Source organism: Drosophila gunungcola, chromosome 3R, assembly GCF_025200985.1.
Source record: "Drosophila gunungcola strain Sukarami chromosome 3R, Dgunungcola_SK_2, whole genome shotgun sequence".
In the NCBI taxonomy this organism is placed as follows: Eukaryota; Metazoa; Arthropoda; class Insecta; order Diptera; family Drosophilidae; genus Drosophila; species Drosophila gunungcola.
This window is the reverse complement of record NC_069139.1, coordinates 27,020,318-27,047,101: the sequence shown is the minus strand read 5'-3', so window position 1 is coordinate 27,047,101 and position 26,784 is coordinate 27,020,318. Positions and strand designations below refer to the sequence as shown.

Below are 26,784 nucleotides of genomic sequence, written 5' to 3'. Positions count from 1 at the left end.
CATCGATGTTTTCAATATATCAGTCCGATCGATGCCAACTTGAACCAATTACCTGAGCGCTCCTTTAAAAAAGACATGATGTAAACAAACAAATATAAATTAAAAAATTGTGAAAATCTTCAATAAAATACTCGGATAAAAATCAATAAAGGAAAAACCAGTACGACTTGGTCATATGTTAACTATTAAAATTATGAAATCAAAAAATCGTTGTTAAATTCTCATTTATTGTGTATAAGCCATTAAAGTACTGTTAATGAACTTTAGAATATGTATCTGTATAAACGACTACACCGCAACACCAAGTGCTCCGCCAAACATGTTTAGAACGTTCATAATCATTTTGAGCTTAACACTAACACACACATTTTGCACTTACACCTAATGCCGATGTACACAAACGAATGGGTATTAAAATTGGTTACTCCGCAGGTTGTAACGATAATTACACAACAACACCTTTGGAGGGCTTGGCGCCCAGTATGTCCGAAAGCTTTTGCTGATAGGAAGCCAAGAGATTGGCGTCTGTTATGCCGAAGGACTTGCACGACAATTGCAGGGCATTGAGCAACTGCATCTCTGAGAACTGTGTGCCCCTTTCCAGCAATGCGTTGAGTATTTCCTATGGGGAAGTGGAAAGCATTATTGAATAAAATTATAAAGAATAAAGCAATCTTTCTTACATCCGGCTCCATGCAAAGCAGCTCATAGAAGTGCTTGGCCTGATCCAACGCCACCTCCCTGGATGCGGTTATGTTACTCAGCGTCTGCTGAAGTGCGATCGAATTCCTGCACATGCGCTGGACTGTTATTTGGTCGATGTGCTCCAGATAATTTGAGGCCTGAATGAGAATGCGCGATGCCAAGTGAGCTAGACCCTCGAAAATGTACTGCAGGATAATAGTGTTAGTAAAATCTGGGGTAAAAATGTATAAAATATGCAGCTTACCCTGGTCTTTCTTGGATGGAGAGTGGCACTAAACGCCTCATCCATTTCCGACAGCCGCTTGGTCAACAATTGCACCTGACGGTCTGGCTCCAGGATGTCATCCTTAGAACCCACATAGCTGTTGGTTCTCACACTCGACTTCGAGCGTAGGTAGTGGAAGCACTGAACGCGCACCTCTAGATGCAAGACCAGCAGACAGGTGTTCGCCAGCTCATCGAACTCCAACGCCAGGTTAGTCATGACTTTAATTGTGCCATCCTTAACGGCGATGTCGGCGCTGCACTCAGCGGCGACAGAGTTTAGTCCGTTTATCATCGGCCGGCGCAAGTCGTTGGCAAACTCAGAGACGCGGCATGAGAACCACTCCATGCTTTCCTGAAGTATTGCCAGCTCCTTAAGCACGCTGATCTCGACCAAAATCTCTTGCTGGGTTATGCCACCCTCACCCAAATTACTGGTCAGCATTTCGGCCTCGCGAATGTTGCGCTGCTGCACCTGCAACGGACTTTCCTCCTCCGACGGCTCAAAGCTTCCTCGATGGAGCTTCCGGTTATGACGCGATTTCTGACTGGAGGTCTTCAAGTCCGTCCAGTTGGGAAGCGTTCTAAAATATAAGCAGTAAGTAATTTTGAATTCCACGTGTTTACTCTTATAATCCGACACTTACTTTAAAAATCTGCTGATATCTTCATCTTTTAGCCAGGCCACACTGTAAATCCTCTTGTCCTCGGAATCCGGCTGCACGATTCCCCGATAGGCTGCCTGGCAAATCTCTCGATAGGCCTTCAGCAGAGCACACACCATTTTAAGCAGGTCTTCAGAGTAGCAGGGCAGGTCTTGGATAAGGCTCTTAGTTTCCATAAGCCTCCGTTCGACCATCACAGTGGACTGCAGCAAAGGTCTGCTCAGGTTTAGTGCTTTTATTTCCTCAGGACTTATAATAGTGCGCCACGCATCTTGATTCTTTGACAACGACTCTATGGTCAGCTGCAGGTTGCGATTGTGGCCCTTGGATAGGAATGTGTCCTTAATGTAGTTGTCTAAAAAGTCATGTAGACTGCAGGGTTGACTGGAAATGCGAGATCATGTCAGAACATATAACCGTATGAGCTACTACCACGAACTAACTCACCCTGGCTTGCACTTCATAAAGTTTTCTATCTCCTTGATATATCCCATTAGAGGTAGATACACTTTGGTTATGATATTTTGATCAGGCGTACAGATCAACAACTTCTCCCGCTGCTTCTTTTCGTGGGGAAATAGGCCGCTAGTTGAGCCCTTTCCGCTGCCTCCGAGTTGGGCGCCCAGATTATCTTCCACGGAAGCATCCGAAGCATTGCGACGATGCTCCTTAAAGGAGTCACTATTGCCGCTACTGCCAACATGCGAGGACTTATCGAACTTGAACATTGAGCGCTTAGTGCTAGTAAGTAACAGAATGATAGTTAATAATTGAGAATAAGCTGCCCCGTTGATTGAGTGGCTTACCTTGCCACCTTGCGCCTTAAGAAATAGGAATTTATGTTGCTGGTGGGCTCTGAGAAGCCCGTCTGGGCACTTTCATCCGAGGCAGCATTTTGTATATCCAAATAGTCGGTGAGCAGCAGTTGAAACTAAAATTATTAATAGGGTGCTCAATCAGAAATGAAGTCAGTAGAGCTAGTATTTTGAACACTAACCACTGACTGCGCTTGGGCCCAGAAGTCCGTGAGGTCGTAGGGTTGGGGCCCAACCACCGAGTACTTCTGGCCCACCGACAAGTAGTTCTTTAGCAGCAAAGTATGCGTCTTGGCGATGGCTTTGAACTGCTTGAATATGATCTCCAAAAGTGTGAGGAGCGGATTACCCTCCGCAGTGACTCCACTTAGAGACAGTTGATGCGTTGTGTGCCGCACCACGTTGAGTAGCTCTGTTTGGATCTGGACGCGCAGCGTCTCCAGCGAGTCGGGCACCTTGTGCAGCATTCCGAACGACTCCACAATGATGGCAACGAAGTAGCTCATGCTCAGCTCTGGGTAAATGAGATCAGCGTCTTCAATGACCTCGGCCTTGTCCAAATCAAAGTTCTGGGTAATTTCGGCCAGCGCTTTGCGCACTCGAGCATTGGCCTCGATGCGATCCGTGGAGCGGCGGGCTCCTATTCCCCTGGTGAAACTGGAATTCAAACGGCTGGAGTTGCTGCGCTGGAACGAGGAGAGGGCCTCGTTGGCAGAGTTAGTGTACACCTGGGTGACCAGTTCCTCGTGCAGCCGCTGATAGAGCTGCTGGCGACGGGTTTGCAGGTCTGTCCGCAGGTCGGACAAGCCCTCCACGGCCTGCAGTGGTCCATTGAGAGTGGCCAGGGCATCGGTCAAGGCCTTGCTGGCATGCAGATACTGTCCGCTTGGCGGTGTAGCCCACCACCCGCTGAGGCACTTTGCGCAGTTCCTGACTGGGAAGGTATTGGGAAGTTAATGCGGCTTCAATGGACGACAAAGGGAAAGGCGCTTACATTTGCTCCAGCATCTCCAGCACGTACTTGTGCTGCACTGCGTCCGTCCACATCTTCCTGAGCTCATCGCGCCGGCACTGGAGCAGCCGCTTGCAGACCCCGAGGTTTTCCTTGACGGCATGGATCCGCTCCCGGCTGGCCGTCACCTCCGAGGACACCTGGCTGAACAGGGGCAGCACCTGGGTAAGCTGCTGGTCGTGGCGCGACACCAATTCGTTCAGCCGCAGGTCCGAGCGCTTGAACTCCTGCTCGATCTTCTGCTTCTCCTTCTGGCGCTCCTCTGTGGTCTCGCTGAATCCCAGGGACTTGATGACGTTGACCAGAAAACCACATCCTGCGGACTGCAAAAGCAAGCCGGCCACAGCTATTACTCATTTTTAATCTAAGAGAAAAACATCGCTAAAAAAAAAAGAGGGCGTGCGGCAACAACAACAACCAGGTGTCGTCATCAACTTTGGACCCGCAGCTCAGGCGGCGGCCCGAAAACCAATTAGTTAGCAAACAAAACACGACCAGGTGGATGTTCCAGGTGAGTTTATTGTGTGGAAAGATTGAAGTGCGACTCGAACACCATTTTCAGCGAAGGCTTGAAGAAATTTACCTCATCCTTGCCGTACTTCACTCCCCTCGGAGGCTTCGTGGGCGGGGGGGCGTCCATGTAGACGCTGTTGAAGGCGAAGATGTGCTTGGCTGGTTGATGGGCGACGGGGCGGAGGCGGGGCACAGGTTAGCTCAGTATCAACATTATATTCTCGCAATCGCTTGTAAATTTGTTGTTAAAAAAAGCACTTAAGCACCAGTGTGACCGTAGCGTCGAAATATACAAGTCACTATAGACCAGTCAAACTATCGATTACAAAGCAGATGGACAAATTCGTAGGGATGGGATCTTTGGTTATCGATTTTCAAAGTTGGATATTTTGCTATAAAACATGTAGGCTTTTTAAAACCCTCCTATAAAATAAAAAGGCTTTAGAACTCTTTTAAAAATTTAAAAAATCGTTCTACGGCCATGCAAAAAAAAATTCTGCACACTGAACCCGGATTTTCGAAAAAATGTTTACTTTGAGCAAAAAACAAATAAAAACAACAGCGTATAATAGTAAGCAGAATTATTCTTCATAAAAAAATTTTGCTCTAAATTGTAAAACTACAGTATTTGATGTAAAAAGACTTTTCTATAAGTTGCTATAAAAATGCATACAGGCTTTTCATTCGTTGTGAAAATAATAAAAAAAGTATCGCGAATTGAAAATACTCAATGGAAATCGATTTCTTAAGAATCGCAGTAACCGTGGATGTAAGTTTTAAGAAATCTTAGTTCATCGGGATCCATTTTTTTTGGGTTACATTTTGTTTGTGATGTTGGGAATGCTGCGCCTTTTGGGTTTTTTTGTTTCTTGGCTTTTGAGCGGTTCTAGCTGTTCCGTGGTTACATGGCACTAAGCTTTTCCGCTTTTAAGTTTTTGTGTTAATGGGCTTTTTCGGATTTGTGGATATGGACCTTAGCGCTTTTTCAGTTTTGGTCAGTAGTTTTGGGCTATTGTTGTTTAGAACTTTTGCGGTAATGTGGTTTTAAGCTTTTGCGCTTATGTGTTTTTGGGCTTTTGTGCGATTGGGGTAACCTAAGGTAACGGTTCTTACCCAAATCGATTTCTCAATCGATTTTGGTCGTTATTTTGTTCTTTTGCTTTCCTCACCAAAATTTCAAAAAATTATCCGCGATTCAACGCGATTCATTAAAAAAGAAATCTTAAGAAAATGCTACCAAAATTGCTCCTAAAACAAAAAACTTAGAATTACAATCTTTTTAGAAACGTGTTTAGTTTTTCCTTAAAAATTAAACCATAAATTGTGTTTATGTGTTTGTGTTTGTTTTATTTTTACACACTTCATCCCATTAAGTTCGAAATATTTTGACTTAAAATGCCGACATATTACGCTTCTTTGCAAGGCCAATAGTAAATTCAAAAAAATTAAACACAGTCTAAAATAGAATTTTTCTTTTAACTTTATTGTGTAACGTTGTAGTTGCATCTACTTATCTGAGTGCTTGGTCGACTTAATTGTCTTCACTAAATGTTAAGCTAAAGCCAATGCGATAAAATAATTGTAATATTCGCTTCAAAAAACGTATGACAAGAACATTGCATTAAAATGTTTGGATTTCGAATTGCTTTTGTTTTTGATTTTTTACACATATCATATGTAATTCGTGTACCTTTGTCTGGTATAAATACATTTTTTTAGCATCTTTTGTTGTGGTGCTTTCAACTTACACTAGTCAAACTTTGTATATGGGTTCTTCACTAAAACAGCAACATTTGAGACAGTTCAAATAATTATACAAAATTGTAGAAAGAATAGTAGTGTAGGGAGTCACATTTGGGAGAACTTCGCATTTGTTTCTACTTGTTTAGGTACAGTTTACTATTCGGAGGTATTACATAGATGATTGCTTGCTTATAGTTCACTTTTAGCATTTGTGACTAAGTTCGTTCGATTGGAAGATTTGGATATGAATGCTTGGCTGTCGTTATAGTTGCACAGGTGGGATTTTTGGGGTACATAAGACTAAACCTAAATACACAGTATAAATACGTGTCATTTTCTTAGTGTGCCTGACTTCCAATCGCATGGACAATGCGTTTTTGCGTTTGTTTCCTTTGCTTGTTGAAGACCGGAAGCGATTGCTAATTAAAATTTGGCTTAAAATTCCGCTTATTCGACTTATAGTAAGCGGTTACATTTGGGATGATTGTTTGGCTCTGGGTTCACAAATACGTTATGCTCAGACTAAAGGTATTTCACTAGTATAATTAATTTAAATACGCAATTATGCTTAATCTACCAACGCTGAAGGTGCAATTCTGTAGCTGAAGCAGTGAACGTGGTCGTGGTCGGGATTACTCCTTCTTTGGCAACTCACTATTCATGATGCTGAGTCGGCGGATGTTGGGCTTGTCGTAGTCCTCCATCGAGATGCCACGCGACAAGCGCCGCGATCCGTTGGCGCCCTCGAAGGATCCAGAGCTGGCGGTGGAGAAGGCTCGACCGCGATCTACTCCTGGCATCACCACCGAAGTGAGCAGACCCTGTCCCTTGCAGAACAGCAGTATAGATTGGGCCACCTTTCCGGGCTGCAAAGTTAATGGTTTCAAAAAGACTATCCACATGGTGTTCCACGCAACACAAAATAGCAAGAAAATGAGACAACTTCGACAAGCCAAAGTTTATATATGTATTAATTATACTTATCAACAATAAAGCTGATTTATGTCGATTTTCCGCTGAATTTTTGTTTATGATTTGTTAATAATTTGTTAGAATATATTTTACTACATATAAATTGAAAAACAGTTAAATTCTTGTGGCTAGAAATACAACGTTTTCAAAATAGCTTTAAAAATGAGACACTCATTTGAGTTGGTTCGGAAGGACGGACAATATCAGCTCTATTAGTAAATATATACACTTCATAGGGTCGAAATGTCGCCTTTACTGCGTTGCAAACTTTTGACTGAAATAGTCATACATTCAGCAAAGATATTATAATTGATTTAAATAAAACTGTGGAAGAAACGCCATATTAATTTGAAAATTTAACTAATGTTTGGGTTAAAAATATGAAAATTCTTTGGATATCAATTATTGTGTGATACTTGTAGCGTAAGAAAGAATTTTGAATAAACTTTAACAAAAGTAAGTAAATAAATAACTACAAAAAAATTCCTCAAATGTCCAAAATTAGACTCACTTAATAATTAACATTGCGTTAAATTGTACAATACTATGACTGCAGAGTATTTATTTATTTCACAAAATTTGATATTAAAAATTTTGTACGTAGAAAAAGCGATCGTTACGACGGTTATTTAGCTCGATTAGAGGTGGGTTTGCTTGATTAAACATAAAGACAAAAAGACAATACTTACAGCATCAGCTAGAACATCTCCAGCCCTCTCGATCTTCAGTATAGTAACCCTTTCCTTCTCCACATCGCGGTGCAGTTTCTCGACCATTGAGGCATAGGGACTCAGCATGCCTGTGATAAGGATGACGTCCACTTTGCAGCCTTTAAGCGTGAGGTCTTTGCGACTGTGTTACATAGGTGCATATAATTAGAAAATGTTGCACTCAAGTGTGGGCTGGCTAACTTACTTCATAAATGCTTTGACATAGAGACCGACGTTCTTGCTGTTTAGGGATCGGTGCAGACGCTTCTGATACTCGGCTACAATCTTATCCTTGTCCGGATTCTCGCCCACGATTTGCTGTAAAGTTCGGTAGTTCACCGGGTTTTTATGTGCAGTGTCAGTAAGCAGAACATTGGCATGAGACGAACAGTCCATAAGTAAAAGCGATCTACGACACTAAGCTATCGACTACGGGAAGTGCACTCATGCAAGCATTACAAAGCAGGGACAACAAAATGACAAATATTTAACCAAGCAAATTGAGGATCATTAAATTTCTTTCCGATTTTGGTTGCACAGTTCTGCTTTAGGCCAATTTCTTGCCGGATGAGTGGGGGGAAAAACTATGTACATACCCAGTTCTAGAAGAAAATAACGAGAAATTTAACGTATAAATAAATAAATAAACATTTAAACATGCATCAAAACAGGCCCTAAGACTATGTCGGAGTTCGAATTTCAGCGAGCACTGCAGTACCAATTGAGCGAGGTATGCGGATGGATTGGCTTAGGAAGAGACTTATTTAAGACACGTTTGATCTGTTTACCTCCATAACCTGAAAGCGCAGACGAACAGAGTTCGATTCGGCGGGTGGTTGTTAGGTTCAAACATAAAATAGAACAGAAGGTGAAGTGAGTACAACACTGAGACCAAACCAACGACAACACGCACTCCACGGCACAGCCAATGGCACATTTTAGCTCGGCGAGGATGAGTCCCTCCCCATCTGATTGCCACTACTTACATGTCCGAACTTGTGGTACATCAGAAAGCTCTCAGCCGACTGGGCCACCTCGTCGCTTTTCCAGCTAATGAACTGCAATGGTACAAGGTCGGCATGTTAATTAATGTAGTCCAATGGCAACCAATTTTGCCAATGTAGACTAAATTCTAAAGTTTGTGAGCAAGCGTTTTAATAAGCTACTCTAAAAGTATTAAACAAGTTTAAAAAAAACTCTGACAGATGGCAAAACTGTATTAAAGGTAGTTTTTAATAAAAAGCCGGATCGAATGACTTTGTCATATACACAAACAATTTTCATAGAAACTAACTTTAAACCTTTGGGTATGAAAAATGTACCAATAGGAGGAGTATCAAATTAATACCACAAAAGTGTCAAAACAAAACGGAAGTATTTTAAAAATAAGGCCTTTGAATACAGTCTAAAACTCTTCGGTATATAAATGAACTAAGAGTATAGAAGCTGTATTATTTTTTATTTAATTAATACTTATTCTTAAATACTATCTGCACACTTTTTTCAAGCCACATTTATTAAAACTAATCATTCAGTGTTTTCTTTGGAGGTAGCTCCCTCCGGAACAACAGGAAAAATGAATGAAACGTTGCTGTTTTCTACTTATTTGAGTATATTCCGAGATATAGAAATTTTTTATTATTTATTTTATTTTATAAATTTTTTTTAAATTGACAAACGATGCCGTAGAAATGAGAAAAATCGGAGAATTGGCATATCTGTTTGTTTTTAAATAAAACTCAAATGGAAATCCAAATTTGCTTGCCAAAGAATGCTTCTTTTGTTGTTTTAATATACATTTGCAACGTGCAACACTGCGTATGAGTAATATTGTTCACCCTATTTTATTCCTATTCTATACACAATACTAATACGATTCAGTTTAGATACAGTTTTAAATCGGGCCTTTTTAAAGACTTTTTTGTTGCTTGCTGATAAAAATCCTCTGCCAATAAAAGACAAGCTTAAGGAGTAACGGATATCTTAAATGAAAGAAGTCAAATCGGACCGCAGGCAACTTAAACTGAAGACTAGAAAGAGCCCTAAGCTGATTGAAGGTAGCCCTTTTAATTTTACGAACCGCTTCCAATCGCACTCACCTTGTTCTTAAAGGACTGCAGCACGCTGGCGGCACTGCCCGTGGCGTTGATCAGGATGAGGCCCAGCGCCCGGCTGGGATGGGCCAGTCCGAAGCGGGCCAGGACATTGGCGCCCGCTCCCTCGCCCAGGCCAATCACGTACTTGACGTGCAGGTAGTCCAGCACGGTGACCAGGTCCTCGCCCAGAGCCTGGAGCGAGGGGAACGGGAAGCCGTCGGCCAGGGCGTCGGCGTTGTCCGCGTGACCGGGCACATCCACGTGGATGAAGCAGGAGCGCTCCTTGATCTCCGTCATGCAGGGGCTGCTCACGAACTCCTGGAAGGAATTGTCTGGAGACGGACGCCATTAGTTACCACGTCGACTGGCAATTAGTTCTCCGGGGAGTCGCGTACTTACGGTTGCAGCCCAGGTCGTGGACCGTGATGAATACGGCTCGCTTCTCCTGCTGCGACAGGTCGCCCTAAATCACAAGGAAATATTGTACCATGCATAAGGTTAGCAGCTCTCGACGAGGTCGAGTCCCGAGGAGCCGTGCTCACCTGCACTATAACAGTCAGATCCCCGCATTTCTCGGTGCTGATATTGTATTTCTGCAAGAGCGATAATCAAAATATAAATTGAAGTGTGTGCTTAGAATGCGGTTATTTGTTAGGGGAGAACTTGAAAACTGGCAAAACTTTGGCCAGGCAAAGTAAACGGCAGAATCATTTTCACGTTGCCATAAACACAAACTCAAGCGTGAAAAATGACGGGCATGAAATGACCAAAATGTGAAATGCTTTTCTCTGAATTTGACTCTGTGAGCGTTTGCTTTTGGCAGGTCCTTCATGATGTCCCCCAGCCACGTGCCCATGGCCCTCGGATGCTGGGACCAGGCTCGACTTGCCTTGTGTAATTTTTAGAATTTGAATTTGCATTTCTCGCCCCGGTATAATAAATATTTGTGTGTGCACTGATATACCTATTCGTGCAGTGGTATTCGGGAATGGAAAATTTAAGGACATGCCAGAGCGACGAGCATCCTTGAACACACCAAACTGTTGAATGTTTGAGTTTTGCAACAAAAAAGGAGAATTGGGAATTGTTTGATGAAAATTTCTAAATTGAATTGGATGTCCGATTGGCTAAATTTGTTTTGATGCAGGAAGTTCGAAGTGGCTTGAGTTTTCCTACAACATTTTTGTAAACTTTTTGTAAGCCCCCAAAGGCAGTGGACAGCCTTTTATTTAAAGACAAACAGAATTTAAGTTTTTGAAAATATTTGGTCACGTTGTTATATTTAATTTAGTTCCATAACGTTTTCAATTTAGCAATCTTTGACTGACACAGAAAATCTTTATGACTAATCGGATTATTCAAATTGTGAATGGTTATAAATTGAGCCAGTTATTGAATAAAAAACTGGTGATAGTACAAACTATAATACAATTGAAAAATCCGATACCTTTACGTATATAGTTTACTATTCTTAATTTATTTCAACTTGCTGGATTTAAATGGGTTTATTTTTTAAAGAATTGACAGTTAAGGCTTATTGGCATGAAACTGAACTCGTTCGCCTCAGAAAATTGCCATTTCAAGTTATCAATGCAGGATATCGATTGGGGAAGTTCCAATTTTGAGCAAATCCAGGACATTGCACGAAACAGTGTATTGTGTTGGCCTATCAGTTTCAGACGGCTATTCTTTGGCCAAGGCCCATTTCGAAATTTATTTAAGCGTAAAGCAAATAAACCAGCAAAGCCCCTCAAATTGAGACCGGAGCATCGGCAGCCTCTGCGGTGCTTTGTCCGCCATCCTGGGCATCCTTATCCACACAGGCACACTCGGGCCCCTCAAAACAATACGCCCTTACAGCCATCGAACACTTATTGAAATTGAGCGAAACTATACAAGTGTCAAAAGACCAGCAGGCCAAGAACCTCTTCTGGCCAAGAATTTGCCTAAGCCCTTTAATGTCTGTTCGGATAAACCGAATGCCCCTCCCACCGCGGGCTTATGTGTAAGCCAGTAAATAGATAAATAAGCGGAATGGGTATTATGTAAATGCAGTTGTCGAGTGCTCGCCACAGCCTTTGTTCGCCTTCGTTTGCGACAGAATAAGTTTGACTAGATTTACCTGCGGGCATGCCAATAAAAAGTTTTCATTCAGAATAAGTGCATAAATAATTCAGACGAATTGGCTATTTATGCAGCAGCGTATTATTTGCCGACTGGTGGAGGCAATTTGCCCAATGGCCCAAGGTCATCTGGCCGCACAAAGCAAACCCAGGCTGCAGGATGCGGGATGCAGGATCAGCCAGAACGCACTTGGACCCGCGAGGCCATCGATTTGCAGCGATGACGGGAAAGTGGTTGAGAATGATTGTTCGCGATAGTTTAAATAGGGCCGACCGGAATAATGGCAGGGAAACAACAAACAAGCGAACAGCGTGCTTGCCGTCACAAATCAATTGGCATTAATTGAGTGTGAATGGGCGGGTTGTGTTGGGTTGGATGTCAGCTTGTATCTGCCAAGGACAAGGGCACACAGTGGGAAAAATATTACAATCATTTGGTATATGGGTAATTCTCTAATTTCGAATGCGACATTCCTCGAAAATTTTAATAAAATTAATTTCAAAATGTTATGTATTAATCGTTTTTAACAATGATTTTTGTTTGACCTTAAAATATTAGGTAGTTCTTTTCAAATTGAACATTTCAAAACATATGTTCAAAACATATTTTCCGCACTTGACTGATTCGGATTGAAATATAATATTTAAAAATATGTTTCGAATTTATGTTTAATTTGCGTATAATAGTTAAATTTAATAGATTCCCTGTAAAAACATACATAAACAGACTTTGAAGGTTTTGGCTACTGTTGACCTTTCTGGAGAATTACTTATATGCTCTTTGCTGTAGCATATAGAATATCATTACTTCATTCTTCACGATGTGAGTCTCAAAATCATGTCTGAAAAGTATTTCATCCTATCTACCAAATTAGTGGTGTTCCCCTGGGCTTTATTTTATTACCTAAAACAACAGAAGTTTGATTTCTAATCAATTTCTGACCGTGTAAAATGAACAGCCACAAATACACATACAAGTGTTATCTTTGGGGCGTGGGAGATTCATTTACTGCTGAGTTCCACTCGAAGAATGTCGGCTATAAAGTGTTGACAATTGATGGGGAAAGAAGAGGAATAGTGTGTCAAGACCTAGGAAATTGTATGGGAAAACTGTCGTTAGGAAAACTGTCGTTGAGGCAAGTGTGTCCATTCAGCCAACCTTTTGTGCACCTGTCCTCCCATCGAAATGATCAAATATTAATATAAATGCATACAAGCCGGTGGTGCCATGAAAATCGCTTATAAATAATGAAATTGCCAATAAATTGCACACACCGACAAACACACTTTGTAGGCGAAAATGGAAGGGGAAAAGTGGGTCTGATTGAGGGAGTGCGTGGTGTGGGGTGTGGTGTGTGGTGTGTGCCAGCTGTGACGGACTGCCGGGCTGCTTGGCTGGCTGCACTTCACGACCTGCCGATGCTCATTCATTCACCTTTCCCCCGGCGGAGTGCTTCGCCAGTCGGCCTTGCTCACATCACGAATGATGGATGTCTTGCGGTTGGACTCAGCCAGAAATTTGCTCTGACTAACAGTCGAATGCTTCTGCACGTACACTGAGGGAAAATATGAGTCTAACCACTATCAGGTACGAACGATTTTATGTGGTAAATGTTGTTTAAATACTCTTGCAGAGGGTAATATAAATTCAGTTAGATGTTTGCAACGCAGTGAAGGTAGTACATAAGTCGAAACGAGCCGGAACGGACGACCATAACAATCTCTAATTTTTCATTTTTTCTTTCATTCTTTTGGACATAGTAATGGCTATATAGTTTAAATTTGCGCATTTAATTTTATTTAAATCGGAAAACGATATCATAAATCTGACATATAAACGATCAAATAATTAAGGTGAAACTCAACATAGCTTTAATGTTTTTAAACATATGCTTTAAATGTTTCAGATTTAGATTTTTTAAAAAATATTTTACTTATAGAATAGCTGCGAGGGTATAAAAACTTTGGCTTGCCTAAGTTCCCTTCCTTTCTTGTTTAAAAACAAAATTAAAATTATAATGCTGTTAAAACAGTTAAAGTTCTCACTTTTTAACTGAAAAATTACATCTAAGAACTTACATCTAATAACAAGAACCAAAGAATATTTTCTGTGTAGTTTTGCTACACTTTGTCGTAAAATAGTAAATCACAAGCAATGTTTATTTAATATGAAATAAATTGAACAAATGTCTTGACTTTTCTTGGCACTATGATTGAGTTTGTTGGTAAACGCTTAACTATTAACTTTTTTATCTAACATAAAATCCAAACGATGAGATCAACTTAAAGATACTGTCCAGTAAAGTTTTCTCTCAATTTCAGGAATTTTCTTTTTCCAAACTCAATTGTAAAGCGACATGGCTTACTCTTTTTTTGCGTCACAGAAACTTTTTAACCCCCTGTCAGTTGGCCGCTTGTTTGTGGCTATTGCCATTGCCAGAGCCATCAGTCAATTAAAAAGTCATTTGGCTCAATCGGTTGATTTATGTTGAAAAGTCTAGTTCTGCCCTTCTGCCGATTTTCAACCTTTCTCGCTCGTCGCACATTAATTGACTTGCGATTGGGTCAATGTTTGTGTTCTGCCTCGAATTTGCAGCCATGTGCTCGCCTGCATCTGAATACTTAATTGAGAATTACGACTATATAGTCTTTGACTCGATTTTCCTGTGACGGAAACACATGTTCAGAGCATTGATGGGAATTTACTTGCGGTGGAAAAAGTTAGGGTCAATGCTTCAATTGACAACTGTCCTCTGTTAATCAATTTTGGTTTCTTGAAATAGGGAAATTTAAAATTTGTTTAATGCCTTTAAGATAAAAAAATACATGAAATATACGAGTTCATATATATTTATTTTAAAAATTAATTTACTTTATTGTAAGTTGTTTTCACAACTCAAAAAGTATTTTGTATTTTTTGTCCCAACATTTCCCAGAAATTTTCTACGCTCCTATCAAGTCTTTCCATAAATATGTGCTCCTGCAGGCAAACAACCTCCTTCTTTGTCACCCACAAAATAGAGCAACACACGAATTGCATTTCCATGTCCACAAAGTTTGGTTTTCATTTCGAGCATTTCTCCGGTATCTGTTGGATATCGGTGGCAGATGCATATGCAGATGCAGATGCAGATGAGTTCGGGTATCGTAGAAGCGAATCTGCATGTGTGTGTACCCAAAACGAGGACTGAATGCCTGGAAAACATGCATAAAACTGTATCACTTGCTCTCCACAGGACAACAAAAGGGGCAGGGCTGTGTTTCCAGGGGCGAGGGTGCGATGACACCCAACCAACACCCACCCACAGATGAGGCATTGCCCCCAAGACATAGTTGCAGCTTGCCATCATTTTGCTGTCGAGTGTGTTGCTGTGCACGTGTCAACTCATTGACCTCCTTGCTGTTTTTCCGTGTTGCCACAGCTCTTGGCCCCCGCTCTCATATTTTCCCGATTTCGTTGACGTCGCCAGCTTTTCCCGGCTGCGCTTTCACTTTTTCCGCTCAGCCTGGATCCCGTTCCCAGTGCCTCCTCGCAATCCCATTTCACCCCGATTTCCCCCATAATGTCGTAATCATGTGGCAGCGAGCTAAGTGCCCATTACACACGGCAGCCCTGTTTCATCATAAACCATCAGCATCCTGCGTGAGAGTTTGCAGGATTGCTGATGGATTTCACAGTTGACGGCTTGATTGCTGATATACTGTTTTTCGCCAAATTGTACGAGTTTTCAGCTTTGTTTTGTGGAAATTCCTAACTGGGTTTGCAACGGGTTATATTGATAATGGAAAATGTTTGTAATCATTTTTATTTTATTTGTACTTTCAGATAGCTTTTTAAATTTATCCCTATTCAAACCCTTTTTTTGTTGAGTATTTGGATTCTGCGTTTTATATTTAACTAAAAGTACTAAAAATAAACATCGAAAACAGCAGCTGAGCCATTTGGAATGGTAATGAAGAAATCGAGTAAGTTTGCTTTCAGAACTTCTAACCAAATTCAGGTGGTCGGTTGCTCGCCAATCGCTACAACAAAAAACGAAAAGTTTGTGAAAATGGGATAGCCAAAACTTCGCACTCAGTCCATTCAGTTGAATTTCTTTGTACTTGTTTAATTACCCGGCAGGTATACACCTCCAATGGATGCCGTTCCAGGTGGAAATGGGTCACCATTTATCTTTGATCCTCCCGCAATCTTTCTCGTCACAATCAACCGCTCAGCTCATCAGCTTTGATGGGGAACACAAAACATCGGTGCAAAACAATGCCGGCCCAAGCTGAGGGCTCTAGAGTGGCAAGTCTGCTGCAGAAGTGTCCGCCACTCGAACAGAAAGTTTATTTAACAAAGTGCTGGCCATTGAATCCTGGCCACAGTGCCCCTCAATCCTGCAGCCGTTTTCCCCCCGCCGCCTTTTCCTTTCCGCTAATCAGCATTTCCCTTGCCGGACACGCCTAACTCAATCGGCGGGACTTCTCCCTTGGCTACATTTATTGCATTCGTAATTTAAAGGCTCGTGACCGCCTTGACAAACAGATCCCAACCAAGTTGTTTGTGGATCGACCGACCGACCGACCGACCGACCGACCTAAAGCCTACTTGCCACCCAGCTCAGCTTGGCCACTTCATTTCGGCCGAAAGCGAGTTCAAGTGTAAATGGATTTCGGTTCATAACCGCACTTGCACCAAAGCACTTTGGGGATCCCTCAGAGTCCCCATGCTGCTGTGGATTTTATTCGTATTTGGTTAAGTGCTGTCATCCGTCGCCCCTGCCACGCCCCCGCTGGGAGTGCCCATATACTCGTAGTCCGGCTTATTCAATCGATGCTTCAGTTTTTGTTGCCATTTTCCCGACCAGCTTACGAAATGGTAATGCAGATTTTATTATCGGCTGTGGGCTTCGGGGCTGCCACATTTATGACATTTCCGAGCACGTTCTATTGACGTCACATTAATCTCAATTAATATTCCGCATGTTTCAATTAGTAATTGCCCAATATAAATCTGGCAGGTGCATTGTGCCTGCCACATAATTGACATGGTATTTGATTCCTGCCTGCATTTGCCAATTGAATTCGATAATGCACACAAAAACATAATGGTGTACAATTTAATTATCTTTGTTCATCATCTGCATTTTGAGAGGAATGCAAATCGGAAAATAATTAAAAATGTATACTATCGTAAAATACTAAATGTATTAGTACTTAATTACCATGATAGGAAGCGGGGATCAAGTTAAACTTTTTTGTTTCAAAAAGGCGCTAGGCAATCTGAATTTGCTTAATATGAATAAATGCAAATAAAACAAAATCAAGCTTAGTGGGTAGTAATCAGGCACTTTTTGGCAACTCTTGGCATAATTTGTCTGAACTTTGACGTATACTTGATGCGATTTTCATGCCCCAACACTTGGCCAACAGCCTGCGAAACCCATTACGAAGGCGGTGGGAATCTCGGCGCTTAATGCCGCGCAGTACATTAAAAGTGTTTGGAATTTATGGAAAACTTTTCAGGGAGAGAGCACAAAAGCGAAAGCCCCCAAGTGATGCGAAAAGTTGTGCAAACAAAATTCCAGCCCACTTTTCTGGCGAACGGGACCGCATTGTGAGGGAAAATTTTTAATAGACACAAACAAATAAGCTAGCATGTAGGCCGGTGCTAAAAGCCACCAATTAAATATTGTTTAAGTTTGTGCCCGCAGCCGCAGTTTTCGGAGCCGACGAGGTAACAGGGCGTATGCGCAACCTTGCCTTGAAAACTTTGACACTTTGCCAATGGCAAAGTTATTTCGGGATCGAGCCGAAAATAGTGTCATCACCGAGATTCCTATTCCACATTGAGGAAACAGGGAATTTCATTAAAAATACAATTCGAAATACAATTATATTAACAGGAAAGCATATTTTTCGATATCCTTCGGCGAAGTCAACAAGTTTTTTTCTAGAGACCAGGGGACACCAAACAAAGAAAAAGGGGACATGCCAGATGCTCCGGCGAAAGCAAACTTGCAGGATGAATAAACTTTGCTGTCCGGGGGAACGAGAGTTTTTCCAGAGAGTGCGGGACATAAACTTGGCCGGAACGGGACTCCTCTTCTCTAGGAAAGTGAGCTAGTGAGCCAGTGTGGGACAGAACAAATTACGGAATGTTTCCTCCAAGGCGGCAAATGGAAACCCCGCGGGCTGCCATTTTATTATTCAGCTGAACGCCAGAGAAAATGGAGAAAACGTTGGAAATAAGTTGGACCTGGGACTGCAGCAAATCATGTATAATGCATAGACCTATATGGACAGCCCGGCCCTCCATTATGCTTTTCCCTAATTAAATCCCATCGCATTCAGGCACCGCCTGAAGGGATAAGCGAGCCCAGTGAAAAAACGGAGAAACAAAGCGAATCAGGCAGAATATATATCGCCGTGGTTTATGCCAAGCAAAGCCCCTTAGTCAGCATATTTGAATGGGATTGCAATCCAGGACGAGCAGCGTGCATTGTGTGGTCTGGGTCTGGGTCTGGGTCGAAGCATCAGAGCACATTTTGTGGCTGGATTTGATGAGCTCAGCGGAGACGGAAAATGGGAAAATCATGAGCCAGTTAAGAGATATAAGCGGGGAAGTACCAAGATGTTAGGAACAAAAATCCAAAGCCAGAGATTTTGTTTCGAAATTTCTTAATAAAGAAAGTATATTAAACAGTTTAATTTAACCCCCTGTTTAATATGTTACTATGTGAATTGGAATTCATTTGTATTTATTATTTACAGCTTTATTTCAAGTTCGACCAATATAGACATATTAAACCGAGTGAATTTTAATTATTTTAAACTGAAATCCAATTATATTTGCTAATTATATTAAATAGATTAAGGTTTAAGTTTTATAATTTTCATTCGTCTTCCTTTAGTTTTATAATTTTCCTTCACCCCACATATTTCCAATACGATACTGTTTTAACCTTAAAGAATACAAAGAAGAATATTTCTTATTGGCTGGACCAAGTTTTCTACAATATAATTAGCAGTCTAATAAAGAGGAAAATAGAACGTAATTTAGGACGAACGAACACCATAATTTTGCCCATCTAAGCACCTACATTCGTTCTGGCCCGGTCTACGTAATTATTGTGTGCCAGATGCGACCGCAAATGGCACGTAAAAAGAAACATTCAGGCTAATGGTTGAGTCACCCACAGAATCGCACAAACAACCACATGCAGGACGACAATTATGCAATTTTTATGAGGCGCAAGTCAGAAAGTATGCTATGCCCTTTGAGCCCAGTTCACTGGGCAACACGGGCCAAGAAAAAAAAGCGAATAGCTGCCAACTGAAAAAGGTAGCACCACCGCAGAGGGGAGTTCGAGGTCACACAAGCCAACCGCACATGATTCTATATTCCTTTTCGATCGCGGTGGAGCTAGGCTTAGCTAGTAGGTTTCAGCTTGATTAATTGAGAAAAAATTGCATTTTCTTGCTATAACCCCACAAATTGTGGCCAATTGCAGTTCCTATCTATATTGGAAAACTGTGTAGATGATGTGGTATGTGATATTGCATTTAATAAACAGTTTAGAAAATATATACAAGCAGAATAAATACTGTTTTTTGATAACCTTTTAAAGCAGTTAAACTTTATATTAATGACATAAAATAAAACGATTACAATAGTAAAAACCGTTTCGTTTAATTTAAAAAAGGGGGAGACTTTACAAACCTTCTACATGAAAGTGAGAGGCTCAGCCAACACGACTAAAAAATTGTCCGATTAGAATAAAAATACAATTAAAACGCGACCTTATGCCAACAAAAGTTCGGGTTATTCCACAAAAATTACTATTTTATAGTTAAAACAACAAAAAATGTACATTAAACTAAAATCGGTTTATGAGCCTAAATTATTTTCTTTTAATCCCTTTATGTATAAATACATAATCTACAACAAAAAATGTACATTAAACTAAAATCGGTTTATGAGCCTAAATTATTTTCTTTTAATCCCTTTATGTATAAATACATAATCTGCTCTATTTTGAAAAAACTTGAGGTGTTGACGAAAGCCATCGCACATGCAGCATAGAATATTACGTATACGCACAGAGAGAATTCTAGAAAAGCGCATTAAGGCACTCGACACGGAACATAACGCCCTGCATCCGAAAACAGACAAGATGCACTTGTCAAAAGACTGTCCGACTTCGGTGCAATCTTGACGGTAAGCGTAAGCTGTCGGAACTTACGCTTATCTTCTCGGGAGCAGCAGCCGCTGAAGATGAGCCGGCGCCGTGTTTTGGGGTTCCCGGCTTCGACATGACTCGGTGGTTTCACTTGGCTTGCTCGCTCTTAAATGGGCTCGAAGAAACTGCGGGACACACAAACGTGGCTCGAACGGGATTCTAATAGGCGCACAGCAGCACTCGGAAAAGGAAACCGAAATCGAAATCGGAAGCGAATCGGGCGGGAACGCGTTTCTTGGATGCGCAGTGTTCGAAAGCCAGGCGACGACTGTGAAGCTGGCTTATCATGGGCGAAAAGCTGCCATCGCCGGCGGAAAAGCCGAACTTTTCCGAGTCCTAACGAAGCCGCGCGAAATGGGTAGCAAAACAAAATGATGGAAAGTGAAACGGTGAAGTGGGCCATCTGCCCACTTTCTCCCTCTTATCTCGCTCGCTCCCGCAGGGATGCTGCCATGGAGATAGCAAGCGGTTGGAGGAGGAGCAAGTGTTGAAATGTTGCCGTAGGGCAGTTAGTTGGGAAGGTGTTGAACAAAGCGTGGCCAGATTGATTCCCACAATGTCCGCATTACAAAACGGACGAGTTATAAATTTTTATTTTATGGATAATTTTGTAAGGCTTTAAAAAAACTGTACATATGCTTGCTTTAAAATAAGACACATTTATAAAAAAAAATAGTCAGCAATGGTGTCAAACTCTTATGTTTAAGGAAAAACTGCTTGGCCAAAAAAATAATTAAATTTCGCTATTTGCGTTTTTTATATTCGTTATGTAATTTTCATTGCTTGCGTCCTTAAAAGTTATTAGCAACAGCCAACTTTGTTATACCAATTATTATTAATTCATAATAAGCAATCATATATGCATATACCCTAAAAATTTTTAAGTAACTAAAATCGACAGCTAATTTAATAAACTATTCAAACTAAGCTTAAATTGGTACTAAAATGGTAATAAAAAATATTAAATTAAAATATAAATGGTTTTTTTTTTCATCTGGCAACGCTCCTATCGCCCACACATACGCACTCGCTCATGCACCCACACTCCCACACGTCCAGCATCTGTAGAGTGAATTCCGTTGCCTACTTTTAAGCGCGCTGAATTTTGGCGCCCACTCACTGTTTGTTTGTGCGTGTGCGGTCGTGCGGGTGTGTGTGTGTGCTGGCTTATGTTTGTGTGAATGAGTTGCGTGGGTTTATGTAAAAATCCCTTTTGTCTTACTTTGTTTTCGTGGGCTTTGTTGAGCAGTTCGCCTTCGCAGTCGTTTCTTATTGTTGCTGCGAGCCTTTTTGGCCTTTTTGTTTTGATGTGCTAATTTGTCAACGCGCGGGAAATGCGCAAATCCGCTAATGCCCCTCCCCCTCCCCTTCCCCCCTTTTAAAACGAAATGCGCATTAGGAATATGCGTGTCCTAGGTCAAGCCGGTTGTGGTGTGGGCGTGGCACTCTGGTGAAACCATTTTCGATTTGAGTATGGAAAATGGCTGCAGGGTTAGAATATTCATGGGAATCGAGGGCAAAGGTGATGCAAGCTGCGCTGATGAGATGGATGGTTACACCTCGCGATTGTGCTGACATCGCCATGCCCCACCGAACTGTCAGTGATGCGTTGATGCAGCACAAAAATACTGAATAAAGTCAAAGTAATTTAAAAGTTAGATTGAATAGAATGCGAAAAGCGGGGCGGGAGCAGGTATAACTGCAACATGCTGCAAGCAATTAGGGGTAAGCCAAAGATAATGGCATGCACTGAAACCACAAGACTTAATGGCGTTAAAAGGGGAGCTGCCACCCGAAATGAGGGTAGTTACATTATATTATTATACTACAACAACTTAAATTTATTTCATATGTATACAAAAGTAGTTTAACCATTGCACTTTCAACTATCTATCATTTGATCTAGCTTAGCCCACTCAAGAGTTTTTTAATGAAATAAAAATATCTTTTAAGTCCATTGACACCTTCAAATAGCAAGCGCTTGACAAGTGAACAAAATTAAACTGAGTGAAAAACCCCATGACGTATACGCAACGTTGTGCTGTAAGGATTTCGTTAATCTTTTCACAATTTTTTTGCATTTCCCCCCAAGGCCATAAGCAGATAAATGTCATTCCTTTTTGTATTTCAATTTCGACAATCGCTTTAATTAAACAAAAAGGGGATGATGATAAAAAGAACATAAAGCCGGCAGACAGACAAAGGAATTAAGCAAAAAGCGAACGAAGGAATGGCGGTGCATGCACATAAACAACGCGACAACAACAAACACCATTGTCAGGCGCAATTATCAAGGCAGGTGCTCAGAACCCACAACAAAAACCTGAATAACAACAACAGCGGCATGGGGATTTATGTGCGAAGAAAAGCGTTGGGACAGGAAAAGCGAATGGGTACAAGATACGCGTTACTTAAGCGGTTAGCTGATGTTGAAGGTGTGTCAGACAATGGGGAAAGCTCCCGGGTGCGGTGGGTGGCGGAAAAGTGGTGGCTGCAATTGAAAGTCTGTAAGCCGATTGCCCAAGGCGGCAGCAGCACAAAAACACAAGTTCAGGTGGGGCAAACTGGGGATCTAGGGATGTGGGGACGTCGGGGGGTTGGCAAAGCGCAAAAATCCTATTTATGTCAATTCGCAAAGTTAAGTGGGAAAAGAAAAACTCGACTTCAAGGTTTTCCCCGAAACAGACGGTAAGATAGCGCAAAATTCTCAAAAGACAAACAGCGGCTTGTCAGGAGTCAGCGAAACGAGAAAGTAAAATTATATTTGGTAAACAAATCCAATCAAATTTCGTGTGGCTTAAAATTGCGTTAAGTCGGATTCATAACAGGGAAAACAAGTGATATTTTGTAGATAAATAAATTAATACAATTTGAGAGAGCCGACAAAAATAAGGAAAACAGTTGGGTCAGTCTTGGGATTCTTATACAATTAAATTCAAGTCGACTTACACTATATATATATTGTAACAATAACATAAATAAAAATCTGTATTGCTATTTTGAATGATGTAACTAATTTATCAACAAATATTGCAAATGGTAATTTTTTATAAAGAAATATTCATGGAAAATTCATTTTCTTCCACAAAATTCCGTCATTAAACGACATAAAAACAGCGACCGCAAATAACAGTTATGAGTTCCAATAAATTATAGCCCAAAAGAACTTTCAAAGCGAGAAAAATTAGAAAACAAATTACGTTTCTGTTAACACCGATTTCAAAAACAAAACAAACTTTAATATTTAATTTTTAATTTTAAAATCATTTTTATTTTTATATAAAAATGTAATTTTAATATTTATTTTTGATTTTTAATTATTTAAATTAATTTAAAAAATTAAAAAAAAATTAGAATAACTATTTTATATTTTATTTTATATTTTATAACTACTTCTAAATTTTTTTAATACAAATAAGTTTGAATATTTTAAAAGTTCCTTAAAGGCTGAGCCCGCATTTAAGAGCTGCAACAGTTTAAATTGACACACCAACTCCGGCCCCAGCGGGATTCAAGTGCAAGAACTTGAAGCAGAGCGAATTGTATGCAAACATTTACACTGGCTGGGGTCCGGAGGAGCACAGGCATCCTGTGCGCAGGAATAAGCCGTGCCAGCAGGATCAGGCAGGAACACTTAAGCCCAAATGGCAACACAAACACACGTCCTGGCAAGGCCAACAAGGCCGAAGGATGACAACGGCGACACTTGAGCAAATGCGTTGCCGTTGCCCCGTCTTTTCGTCCTGCCATTTGCCACCTGCCACGCCCCTTCGGGTAGCGCCCCCTGCCAAGGGGAAGGCAATCTACGAGACGAGAGTTTCCTCCCACCAGGAATGTCGCTTTCACGATATATATGCGCTCGATATTTACGCATTTATTTATGCCGCTCTTTATTAGCTTTTTATCGTTCATTTATTTTGCTCGTTATGTTCGCGTCGTCGTAGTCGCGATTCCCCAACCCCGCGGTTTATTTGCACTGCTATTTTTGGATTGCCCGCCGCTTTCACAGGCGAAATGATAAGAGGGCCATCAAATTCGATTCGCAAACACGAATGAATACGTTTTGAGGAGAATAATGCCCCATAGAAGGACATCGATCATCCTGCAGTGGGTGGCAGTTCAAATAGAATGCAAATTAACCTCTGGTCACCGAAATCCCCACGCGGATTGATAAGCGCCATCGCAATCATCATTATCCTCCGATTCCACTCGCCCAAATTGAAACGCAAAGTGTAACCAAAGCCGATGTTGAGCAATTTCCTTGCCTAACACCTGACCCCAATTTCCCTTTAACCCTGGCCCGCTGCTAAGCGAATTATGTAGCTCTCGGCTGGCTCCAGTTTCACCCTCCCTTTGTTCCGACCCGAAATTCAATTAACATTTTTAATTCCCCCGCTTTGCACTACTTAAAAAAGGCCCGGCGGCCCTAACCCCTCAATTTGTAAGACTTTGTCAAGGAGAGGAATATTATTAACACTGCTCTATACTTAGCTACAACAAGAATATAATAATAATTTGCGTTCTGTTCGAGCAAAGAAGGTCTAATACCGTTTTACTCTCGAAGGGGCTTTTGGTGCGATTTGCCTTAATAATCGTTTTTGAGTTTAATTCAATTTAGGTTTTTCGCTGGCGAATTATGTGGTCGTAGATGTGGATGTTGTGGTCAAAAGAGAAAGTTAAGCCCCCTGCTTAGCCTAGATCATGAATTCAAGATATAAGAATCAATTTTTGTAACTCTGGCCCTCCCAATCTCCAAATAACTTAGTCTTTAATTAGAATGGGCAATTTTTAACACAGCCAGTGAAAAACGGTATGGTGAAGTGAAACGTTAAATTATTTGAATGTACATTTTCTTTAACACAAACGTACTTTAAATAAATATAAATCAATTTAATTAAATTAATAAAAAATATATAATATAAAAATAATTAATTTTAATATAATCATGCTTAAAAAAAATGTAATATGTAAATGCTCATTTTATATATAAATCCAATATGTTTAAACTTTCTATGTTGTTAACTAAGCTTTTCGATATTTAAACAAAAAATAAGAATATAAAAATGTGTAGCTCAGAGTGTAGAAAGGTCACCCCTAGGCGCATTTGATTTAAGATTGGCTGAGTTCAACAAAGACAGCGGACCCATTCTATTTTACTTGCATATCAACATACAAACACTTTTTTGTGTAAACTGCAAAGATATTATGTTTTAAATATGAATATAATAAAATACAAATGAAATTGTAACGCACTTTGATTTAAATAAAACAACAGACTTAGATTAAGAAAATGGTATTCAATAAAGACAGCATGGCAATAAAAGTGAGTCAATATAAATTTGCCTTGAGACAACTCTTTCTAGGCAAAAGACAGAATTGGTCTGGATTTGTGAACAATATTTTTTACATATTTGATTAAACACATGAAGTAATCTGTTCAGTTCTGTAAACCCGCTTTCAATATTTCTTTTTAACTTCTTGCTAAAGCACACCGGAAATTGTTCTCTGCTCTCCGCACAGAGATTGTCTGTCCAATGAACCCCTGTTCTGTTTTGAGTGTGTCTGCCTTGGTTAAACCTCTTAATTAAAGCTGCAGCGTTGCATGATGTCTAATGAATTTCTTTCCATACTCCCATGTAACTCTTTCCTCACTTTCAACTCACTTCTCCCAGTCGCTGCAAAACTTGCCTGAGGTTATTTTGCTAAAGTTCCATTGTATTGCAGTCCCACACAGATGCGGATGCATATACACTTGCCCATAAACACTGCCACAATGACCAAGCCGTTTCGGAAGGCTATTTGCAATGGGACATTTATTTTTAGCTCGACAACGGAAAACATGCCGGACATTGACTTTTTAATGCCCTGCGTGTGCGAAATTTGTGATGAGCAAACGGAAAGATCAAAATCGTTGCCATTTTTATGCTGTAAATATTCAACTAGCATTAAACGATATATACAAGGATCAAGAAAGTATGATTAGATGATTGAAAATATATAATAATATTTAGTTGTTAGAAATGTTTTAAATTAAAATGAGTAATTCAAATTATAATGGAACAGTGCAACAAACTGGTGACATAATTCACTAAAGCATATATGTTTTAACAGAGAGAAGGTCTATCTATCCTCCCCTCTCGGAAACATACCACAAATCCACGAAAGACCCATGCCCAGGCCCATAAGAGGCAATCAGTCTTGTGATAGGGGGCACACTCTGGCGACCTTGATCCGAGCACAATTCGGACACACTCATTAAGACGATGTGTATAATGTACGAGTGTTTCAGATTAATTAAAACAGTCGGGCCAAGCCAAACAGAAGCACCCGAGAACTGCGAACTGGCTGTCTGAACCATGCCACCCACTGCCATTTACGTCTAATCAGATATATATATATATCGGCGCTGCAGGGCGCTGGGGACTGTTGTTATTCTGTTCGGTGTGCGAATGTGTGAAATACATTTAACGCCTCGAGCCATAATTTACGAGCCGTGCCAACCAGCGGTGGCCAAATAAATCTGCATTAGGGAGCAAGCAAGCCACTACAAACAAGAAACAACAAACAGCAAACAGCAAACAGCAAACAACAAACAAAATCGAAAATCGATCTCACGATCTGTGGTCACTTGATGCCGGTACCTCGTAAATGGTATTCATAACTCTCACCCGCTCCACCAGACTTTCTGCGCGGCGCGCGAAGGAAGCGCGTTTATCGGCAATGGACATGGTTGGATAAGGGAACTGGAACCGGGACTGGAGTATCCAGATTATGGGGATTATTCGGGAACCGACAAGTCACAGGGGGCCGAAATCACAGGCAGCTGGAACGAAAAGAAAAGAAAGGTTTATACTGTCTGTTATCTAAGTCACTCGATCGATATGAACTTCAGGTTGTAATATCTAAGCAAATATCACAAGGTACGACAAAGCATATGC

The 26,784-nt window shown here is 40.8% G+C and overlaps 1 protein-coding gene and 1 long non-coding RNA gene across 3 annotated transcripts; both read right to left on the bottom strand.

Annotated features, from left to right (window-relative positions):
* Positions 1–207: 207 nt before the first annotated feature.
* Positions 208–20,138, bottom strand: LOC128252531 (exocyst complex component 4). Its single transcript, XM_052980313.1, is given in 18 exon segments — positions 208–622; positions 684–890; positions 950–1,553; positions 1,617–2,018; positions 2,082–2,375; positions 2,441–2,565; positions 2,632–3,330; positions 3,332–3,383; positions 3,444–3,784; positions 4,045–4,133; positions 6,373–6,583; positions 7,379–7,541; positions 7,605–7,717; positions 8,386–8,457; positions 9,499–9,827; positions 9,895–9,958; positions 10,038–10,088; positions 19,850–20,138. Coding segments are annotated over 18 exon segments (4,065 nt in total). The 5' UTR covers positions 19,922–20,138; the 3' UTR covers positions 208–445.
* A 4,658-nt stretch (positions 20,139–24,796) lies between these two features.
* LOC128252560 (uncharacterized) lies at positions 24,797–26,628 on the bottom strand. Of its 2 annotated transcripts, none has more exons than XR_008267319.1 (3): positions 26,488–26,628; positions 25,996–26,280; positions 24,797–25,038 (listed from the first exon to the last, which is right to left on the bottom strand). It is a non-coding gene; the product is annotated as an uncharacterized LOC128252560 (long non-coding RNA). The 2 variants fall into 2 exon arrangements; XR_008267318.1 differs by lacking the exon at positions 24,797–25,038 and adding an exon at positions 25,048–25,771.
* Positions 26,629–26,784: the final 156 nt, after the last annotated feature.